Source organism: Odontesthes bonariensis, chromosome 2 (genome assembly GCF_027942865.1).
Source record: "Odontesthes bonariensis isolate fOdoBon6 chromosome 2, fOdoBon6.hap1, whole genome shotgun sequence".
Lineage (NCBI taxonomy): Eukaryota > Metazoa > Chordata > Actinopteri > Atheriniformes > Atherinopsidae > Odontesthes > Odontesthes bonariensis.
Window position 1 is genome coordinate 13,307,053 of NC_134507.1, and position 9,756 is coordinate 13,316,808.

Genomic DNA, 9,756 nt, shown 5'->3' on the forward strand with positions numbered 1-9,756 from the left:
CCATATTTAATGTATTTAATGAAAGTATTGCACTTTTTTATCATTCATAAACAGTTTTTGATAATTATCGACATGTTTTGCAACGTCTTCGTTCCATTGGGGCAATGGACAGTAAAACTGTTGTCTTACTGAAGGCTCTGCCGTAAAACTGATTGTGTTGCGCCATCTACAGATCAAAATAGCTGTCAGCATTGCTGCACATTCCTGTGAAATTGTAGCCAAAATAACAGCGACATGGTAAAGGAATTAAAAAAATAGAAAACGGTAAAATGTTCATTGGAAGGGAGACAGACAGTGAGTATGTGGGGTAGAGACAACTTTGCCACTGTGAGATTCAAAAACTCAAATCGAGGGGAAAACTGAATTCGCCACCGCGGGATTCGAACCTGACTGCCGCAAGAGACTGTTCCGTCAATTTCGCCAAAGTAAGCTTTTCTAGGGTAAATAAATAGCAAAGGGTGTCGCTAAACGTAGTATAAAATGCAAAATATAAAAAGTTAAAAATATCGCCTGATATGTGAGTGTGTGAATGATGAGCGAAGCCGCGCTGTTTTATGATAGTTGGAAAACGGATGAATGGATGGATGGATGAATGGATGGATGGATGGATGGATAGATAGATGGAGTAGTGCCAGGAGACAGTTCTGTTTTTAAAAATGTAGCTCGATAGGTCAACAAACTAATAGAAGTAAAACGTAGCTGTCATGCTACCATACAACGCGAATAAGTGTTAGCATTACAGTTACAGAGTACAGCTAATAAACATCACAGCAATCATCCTAGACCTTGATGATGTTATGCTGCATGTATTAAAACCCATATGGACAGATATACTGTATGTATGTATTGAAAGTTAGCCTAATGACATTTTACATTGTTCTGAGGGGTTGGCGTGACGTCAATGTGGCGTTAATCCACGGATCTGATTTGCTGAATTTAGTTCTGATAGAAAGGAAAATAAATAACCTTAATAAATTCAGCCTGGGACAGAAGCTCTGGCTGCACCCCCTGCTATTTGTCACACCTCTGTGTTACAGCAGGTGCGAGGGTGTTGAATAGGGGCGTGGCATGTATGGGAAGCTCTGTGTGCAGCTGCTCTGTGTTTGTTTGTTTGTTTAATGAGTGAGGGGGGCAGCCTCTGTTACAGTTGAATTTACACATTTTTTCAAAATTTTCATTCACAGAATGTATGCGTATCCAGTTTTTCGCTGCCAGTCAGCCAGTTCAACCAGACTGCTCATGGTGCCGTCGGAGGAGGCAAAGAGCTTTGGCAGTGTCAGGTCTGGAAGAGCTAAACCAAAAGAGGAGGTGCTGGCAGAGGCCAGCAGCTTTGTCACTGGCCATGGTGGAGACCAAACTGATGACTTTTTAGTACTGGCTCACTGCCAGCTTCAGTTTGGTATGTACCAAGGCCAGAGATTTAGATGGCTCCTGGAGAACAGTCTTGGCTATGCAATATATTTATTGCATAGTATTTCAAATGAAAGAGCACAAGAAACCCCTCTTTCCCAAAATAAACAGCTGTTCCTGCAGTACACTTCCCAAGTCAGAGAGATGACAGAGGAGCTGGAGAAGTATAGGAAGAAGCAGGGCATGCAGGCAAGAGCACGGGAAACTGGAGACTCGGGCTGTTTGATGGTGGAGTTTGGAGGTTTTAAGGGCCGCTTCATGAAGGAGGTTTATGAGGACCAGAGCAGGGAGGCCCAGGCCCTCATTAAGTACCTGCTGAGAGCAGATGCCCGGCCCAACACCAACATGGCCGTGTTCAAGGCATATGTCTTGAAGAGACAGACACCTGCCTCCACTTCCTCTGCAGCTCCACCTGCAGCCTCCACTTCCCCTGCACCACCTGCAGCCTCCACTTCCTCTGCAGCTCCACCTGCAGCCTCCACTTCCCCTGCACCACCTGCAGCCTCCACTTCCTCTGCACCACCTGCAGCCTCCACCTCCCCTGCACCTCCACCTGCAGCCTCCACCTCCTCTGGAATCCAAACTGGCCCATGGAAAACTGCCACTGTGAAAGCGCTGCTGGCACGGAGCAAACATTTGTCTCCCTCACAGCTGGCAAAAAAGCTGACATCACCAGCCAAACCCTGTGAGTAGCAGTTTGAATTTTCCCTCCATCAGTTCTACATGTGTAGCTTTAACATTTTACAGACTTGTAAAACACAGACCCTCCACTTTTTGCAGCTCCAGCACCACAGTGCCCCTTACCACCACCAAAAGCCCTGACCGGACACTTGGCCCAACGGCAGCTTTTCCCCTCTGGTAAGTACGCACCATCCTGTGTACATTTGTCTCTGTGTGTTGTTAGCAGCAGGCCTGATGGTTTAAACATTTGTTCTCCAGGCACTTCTGAGGTTGATGATGAGGAACTGGTATTTGCTGCAGAGCAATGTGAAGCACAGCTAAATACAGGTGTGGCATATGACACACATATTGTGAGAAGGTTTAGTGACAACACTAAAAAGTATTATTTTGTGGAAAACATCTGTGTTTTAATATATTTTTCTTCACAATACAGAATTTCTGTTTTATGTGTTGTTTTTGTAGGTGAGTTGCTGGGAATGGAGTACTTGTACAGCCAGACCGGCAACACACTGACTCCTGTGCTCCAGAGCCCAGAGGAGGAGGACAGGCTGGTGGAGGCAGTCAGCGATGAGGACGTACGGGATGAGGGGTTTGAAGAGGAGACCTTCAACGACATCACCGTTCCTGAGCTCCACGAGGATGACCTCTCCCGTGATCTGGAGAACAGGCCCTCATCGCTGATGACGAGTCCTCAGGCCTCACCACCTCAGGCCCCTCCATCACCTGCTGACCTGCCGTCCACGTCATCGGGGGACAACATGCTGTCGCTGGCCCTTCAGCGCTTCCTGACACTTCTCAGGTAAGACACATTACTGGCTATTTCAATCTAATGACATTTTATTTCATATATATTACTATTAATCAATTCATTTATTAGGGAGCAGTCTTCGGACCAGATGGGATCGCTGGGTGGGACAAGGTCCAGGATCTGGCGAGTTACCTGGTGGGTCTCCGTGAGGCTTCTTACCTCACTGAACTGCAGGTGACCCAGGTCATCCAGCTGTGGACAGCTCTCCCTGAAGGCGACAAAGAGCGGGTCAACTACCAGCCTCGTCATCAGCCCAGACTGACAAGTGGCCGTTTTAAGGCTCCTAAGCGGTCTGGAGTCACGCAGGGTGTGGAGAGTGTCAAGCGCTGCTTGATTGGACATCCTGGGGGGCCAGCACAGTGGCCCAGCACCAGCCGCTTGGTGGAGGCAATGTGCACACGGCTGTGCACTTTGCACAAGACCACCACCAAGAAGGCTGGAGATGGACCAAGATACTCAGCGACTACCACCACATCCGGGACCTAGTGCTCAACAGTCCGCGGGTTCTGGCTGAGACCATGATCCAGCTCTTTGAGCTAAATCAGAGGACACTCATTCAATGGTAGGTCAGGCACATTATTCACCTCAAATTGACTGAAGAGTTCTCTAATGAATACATATCTAACAAAACTGGTCTTCTCTCAGGTTTCAACGACGACAGAAGAGCCAGGAGAAGAGTGTCCTTTCTCAGGGAATGACTGCAACCAACCCGATTCCTCTGGCACCCGACCAGCTTCCACCACCCAAGGAGAAGCTGGGGCTCCTTCCCTCCACATCTGGCCCCAGGCATGAGTTTGTCCTCCCTCCAAATCTGGAAGGACAGGCTCCTGTTCTGCGGCCAGGCCGACGGCCCGCTGCTGCCACCAGGGTGCAATCAATTTTACCCACCTCCACGGCACCAGACACTGCACAGCCCGTGCAGTTCATAATGCTGACAGCGCCTGGTGCCTCAACACCCAGTGCAGGCCCAGCTCCTCCTATTCTGCCCCCTGCTGCTCCTGTGTCCCGGTTCACAGAGAGGAACAAGCGCCGGCGGGCTCTTGAGGAGGAGAGTGGAGTCCAGAAAAGGAAATACGTCAGAGGAATCGGCTACAACACCTGCAGCCAGTGTGGGCACCCCAAAACAAAAGAGTTCGGGCACAGTCGTCACGGCAATAAGACATTTTGTTCACGTGCCTCGAACGGCAAAACTCTGGAAGAGTGGCTGGCAGAACAGAGGCCAGCAAAATAAATCTGTTTCTCTTGTAAATATTGTGTGCTATAGTATGTATATATTTTTTCTGTACAGTTTTTTTTACTTAGTGTACAGTTGTTTTACTTGTGTGTATAGTTTCACTTCAAAGTGTGCCTTTTAACCGTGAGTCTGAAGGAGATTTCATTATCTTGTATAATGGCAATAAAGACTCTTTATTCTTCTTGATTCTTAAATATTTGTTGTTTTTACATTTTGTTCATCTACATTAGATCTGATTGTACCAAAATTTAAGACTCAGCCTGTACATCATCAAAAAAGCTCCATATTACTCCATATACCAGCTCCCACAGTCTTTGAAGACACTTTATTGTTATTATTATTATACAGAAACAGAAATAAACATGACAAGTCATTAGGGGGGGCATTTGATATTAAATCCAAAGCAATGTTCTTCATAATAAACACAAAATTATAAGTATGAATCAATACAATGACGTGACACTGCTAAGGTATCAGGCACACATTATCATTATGGCTATTGTTATTGTTATTATAACAACAATAAACAGATAAGCATTATTGGTCATTGGGGGCATTTAACCCTAAAGCTAAAGCCATGTTCTAAGTAATACACAAAATAAGTATTAATTAATACAATGATCAGAAGTCGCGATCGGATTTCTGATCGCGAGGACGCATCACAGCTCTGTCAGGCACATATCTGGCTCGAATCTAACTCGCGGCAGGTGATTCCATTGACATAAGATTCAAAATCTTCCATAATGCACAGAGATATCGTCTGAATATAGCTGCATGGAAAAATGTCTCTGATATTTCATTTATCTATATTTTCTGCGTCTTTTCACTCAAGATCGGCTCCCTTCCTATGCTAAGCAGTCACTCTAACCGCTGAGCCACCACTTTGTTGTGTTGAGAGGAACTACTCCAGGTAGCAAGTATAACGCAGAAAACATTAGTCGGCAATGTATGTCGATGGAAAACACTTTTACACGAACACATGCATGGAAATGGATTCAAAATAACAGCGAAGTGCATGTGTAGGAGTTGTATTCCTAAAATTAAAGCTTTGTGAAACGACAATGCAGTGAACTTTGGCAACATTGCCACACAGAGATCTGTGCAGAGTTTTCCACAAAGCAGATCTGTGCTGAACTATCTTGGTCTGGCTGCCTTGATCAGCGATTGGCCGTAACCACGTCAAATGCATTGGCTGTCGGAAAAGAAGGAAGGACATTATTATCATATTAGGAAAACGCACGTCTTGAACGCGCGTATTGTCAGGTCAATACGCGCGTTTTTTACGCGCGTCGTTACCTAGACAACGCGCGTCGCCATCATTGCGGACGTAAAAAACGGGCGAAAATTCGGGAAAACGGGCGCTTTTAGCGGGTGAATTGCAATCTTAACGTGATACTTAGATGCGCAATGTGGCACTGTAGGCTTGCCATATGCTCAAGCATAATACAGCGCGTCCCGTAAGGGGCGCTTTTTACGGGTGTCCTTATACCACGCGTGATATAAGAAAACAGAACGCGATCGTTAAGATATATAGCGCGTGCTCTCGACGTGTGGATATGGCAGCTTTGGCTTGCGATACTTTTTACATCCGCAATGATGGTTCCGCCCGCTTTTTACGTCCGCAATGTATCGCAAGCCAAAGCTGCCATATCCACACGTCGAGAGCACGCGCTATATATCTTAACGATCGCGTTCTGTTTTCTTATATCACGCGTGGTATAAGGACACCCGTAAAAAGCGCCCGTAAAAAGCGCCCCTAACGGGACGCGCTGTATAATGCTTGAGCACGCGTGCCGAAATACACCACGCGTCCTCTAGATGCTCACCTCGTGACTGTAGGGTGTTTTTCTTCCCCAAGTTTTTAGCTTCTTGTCTTAAGCCACTGCTTTTAACATCTTAGTGTGCCTAAATTGCCTTGTATGTGTCTTATTATTTTATGCTACATCATTTTAACATGTGTTGGACATTGCTGTCAGTGTTGCAACTGCACACTGCGCCTATGTCTTTGTATATTATATATAATAAAACATAATAAACAAGCTGGAACATCCCCTGTGTAAAGGTAAGTTCAGTGTGGCACTGGCCATCTAGAGGATGCGTGGTGTATTTCGGCACGCGTGCTCAAGCATTATACAGCGCGTCCCGTAAGGGGCGCTTTTTACGGGTGTCCTTATACCACGCGTGATATAAGAAAACAGAACGCGATCGTTAAGATATATAGCGCGTGCTCTCGACGTGTGGATATGGCAGCTTTGGCTTGCGATAGCAATGATGGTTCCGCACAACGCGTAAGGAACGCGCGTTGTCTAGGTAACGACGCGCGTAAGGAACGCGCGTATTGACCTGACAATACGCGCGTTCAAGACGTGCGTTTTCCTAATATGATAATAATGTCCTTCCTTCTTTTCTGACAGCCAATGCATTTGACGTGGTTGCGGCCAATCGCTGATCAAGGCAGCCAGACCAAGATAGTTCAGCACAGATCTGCTTTGTGGAAAACTCTGCACAGATCTCTGTGTGGCAATGTTGCCAAAGTTCACTGCATTGTCGTTTCACAAAGCTTTAATTTTAGGAATACAACTCCTACACATGCACTTCGCTGTTATTTTGAATCCATTTCCATGCATTTGTTCGTGTAAAAGTGTTTTCCAATCGACATACATCGCTGACTAATGTTTTGTGCGTTACAGTTGGTACTTGGACTAGTTCCTCTCAATGCAACAAAGTGGTGATACAGTGGTTAGAGTGACTGCTTAGTATGCAAATCTCTTGCGGCAGTGCAGGTTCGAATCCTGCGGTGGCGATTTCAGTTTTCCCCTCATACTCTCTCTTGTCTCTAACCAAGCCCGTTTCTTAAGTTTTTTTCTTCTTTAGGCTATCCCTTGGCCGAAGGCCAGCGACCATGTTTCAACATGCCTCTTAAAATAGCACCTTCGAATCCCGTGTGAACTCTTGCTTATATGAGTTATGTTATCTGTAATCAATCTGGAGCAGTGGCTCTATAAACTTCAATGAACTCTCGCTAAAATGTAAGTTGATTACAGATAACAATCTGTAATCAATCTGGAGCAGTTGCTCAATACATTTCAATTATGCACCCCCCCATCAAATTAAGCTGTATCTAGTTTTTATGTGTTATTGGACAAAAATGATTTCTTTTTCATATCCATCTGTTCCTGTTAACGGGCCTAACTATTCTATAAGGAGTAGCCACACTGAACTTACCATTATCCAGGAGATGTTCCAGCTTGACTATTATGTTTTATTCAGCTTCAAATTAATTCAATGCCCATCAGAAAACATGTAAAATTACCAATGACTAAGCTAACAATATAGCCTGTGTTTCTGTGTACATGTAGTTCATAATGCTGAAGGAACTGAACCAGAAAAAAAATATTTATTTATATTTACAATATTAACAGTCTTTCTCACTCCCTCCGCCCCACCTTCTGAGCTCTCTATAGGATGGAGCAGGGACTGAGCAGTGTGATGCCAATGAAACAGATGTTGGCCAAAGACTGTGGTGCACGGATGAAAATCATACCTTCAGTCAGGTTAATGTAAGTTCAAGTTTTTTTGAAGCTAAAGTTTTTTTGAAGATTCGCAGACCTATGACCAATATTACAAAATTTACATTTAAATAAATGGAACCAGTGGGGACTATGGAAAAATTGTGTGTGGTATATCTGGCTTGTAGGACCAGATCGAACCCATAAAGGACTTTATTGAACGGGGCTAGATCAACAAACGTGGCAAAAAATGTAATGCGGGTGTGTGGGTACAGTGAAAATGATGGCTAAAGGCCTATATAGAAAGGAACTTGTGCAGGTATACAACAAACGCCACAGGCTGGCCGGCCAGACCAGAATGAAGATGTCCAATGAAGTCAGACACACACAGAAAGGAATGCAAACCGTGGTTTTACCATAAAATATAAAAAGAAAAACAAGACATAACACACATATACATAATAAAATACAATAATCAAAATACACATAATACTATATATACAATGAAGAAAGGAGGATAGCTGCCTACAGTACAGCTGTATGGACAATCAGAAACACCCCCTTTACAACACCTTCACTAACCAGCTGAGTCTGTTCAGCCACAGACTCCGTGCCCTCACCTGCAGGACAGATAGGCTAAGGAGGTCCTTTGTCCCATGGGCCATTCAACTGTTTAACAACAACACACAGGACACTAAGAAGGACATCATCATTGGGGACTGGACTGCCTGAGATGCCTGAGCTGGCCCAGTACCGGGAAACCTCTTGGCATTTGTGTGTGTGTGTGTGTGTGTGTGTGTGTGTGTGTGTGTGTGTGTGTGTATGTATGTGTGTGGGCGTGTGTGTGTGTGTGTGTGGATTGTCCAATACTACCTTTACTAGACTGTGACATTGGGAGAAATCGTCACCCCTATAATACTCTGTACACTGCCTGCTTTATGATAATTTTACCCATTGTCTTCATGCACCTTATCAAGACCTATGTTTTACTTTGAATACTATCTATGTCTTATTTCTCTAAGTTCTACATCACAATACTATATCACAGATTTATGTCAACACTCATTTCTGGTCATGTTAATCGTGTCCACTTCAACACCATGTTTTTGCACATTTGTCTACCCCAACTCACAGAATATGTCTTTGCACAATTGCCTTTCTGTAGTTTTTTTTTTCTTCTCTAATTATTACCTGTGTTATATGTGTCTTGAAATGTCCATGTGGCCATTATGTGTATTTATGTAAGCTACTTGACACCTTAATTTCCCCCTGGGGATCAATAAAGTTACTCTACTCTACTCTACAGCAGCTATCTGATCAAGGGGGAGAGGAAACATGAACATTTAGGCTTGTAATAAGCTTGTCCCTGTAAGGTCCCTTTTCTTTCGCCTTATCTTTCTGCATTGCTTTGCTTTCTTTCTTTTTCTTTTTGTATTCTTCTCTGTCCTGCCGAAATTACAAATGCAGAAAGATATCTGGAATATATTGGCGCGCCTCCATTAAAGCTGCAGTCTGCAAGATTTGTTGTTGTCATACGTAAAGTCCTACTTTTTGGCATTTTAAGAGTTTACATGATCTATCAGAACGCTTGAAGTTGAAAACGGTGACCTCCGTAGTCGCAAAATGCAAGAAATGCTTATTTTTTAACCGAAAAATAAAAAGTTATTCAACTTCCTGTCCCGCCCCTTCAAAACACATGAGAACTCGTGCACGTAGACGTGCATGCCAGATGCGCCTACACGACTCCTCATTCATCAACTCACCTGTCATTTGCGATCATGGAAGACACAGTAAGTAGACAAGCTGTAATGAAGTTCAATAGTCTAGATAAATAAGCGTGGGGACGAGCCTACCTTGTATCGCACGTGCACAATCGGTGATTGACAGGCAGCAGAGCCCAGCTCGTAAACCTGATTGGTTACCTTTTACCGGTCCAGTCTGCAATTTTGTAAACAAACCTGCTGGCTTTGGAGGGACCTAGCGGGACATATAGGGGACCTAGAGAACTCTTTTTTTTTGTATTGGGGTATTTAATGTACTACTTTCAGAATCCCCGGACAGTTCCAGGCATTATGCTTGAAAAAGAGTTGCAGACTGCAGCTTTAAGTTCTGAT

At 44.4% G+C, this 9,756-nt stretch overlaps 1 protein-coding gene across 1 annotated transcript; it reads left to right on the plus strand.

Moving 5' to 3' along the window:
- The first annotated feature begins 3,219 nt into the window (after positions 1–3,219).
- LOC142391794 (uncharacterized) lies at positions 3,220–4,155 on the plus strand. Its single transcript, XM_075477867.1, has 2 exons — positions 3,220–3,461; positions 3,545–4,155. The coding sequence occupies exons 1-2, from the start codon at positions 3,418–3,420 to the stop codon at positions 4,128–4,130; spliced, it is 630 nt and encodes a 209-aa protein (XP_075333982.1). The 5' UTR covers positions 3,220–3,417; the 3' UTR covers positions 4,131–4,155.
- The last annotated feature ends 5,601 nt before the right edge of the window (positions 4,156–9,756 follow it).

What these genes read in the sequence shown, in the direction of transcription:
- LOC142391794 (XM_075477867.1), top strand. Translation starts at nt 3,418, where the DNA reads ATGATCCAGCTCTTTGAGCTAAATCAGAGGACACTCATTCAATG. An exon ending in CAGAGGACACTCATTCAATG is followed by an intron (nt 3,462 to 3,544) that starts GTAGGTCAGGCA and finishes GTCTTCTCTCAG; the next exon opens with GTTTCAACGACGACAGAAGA.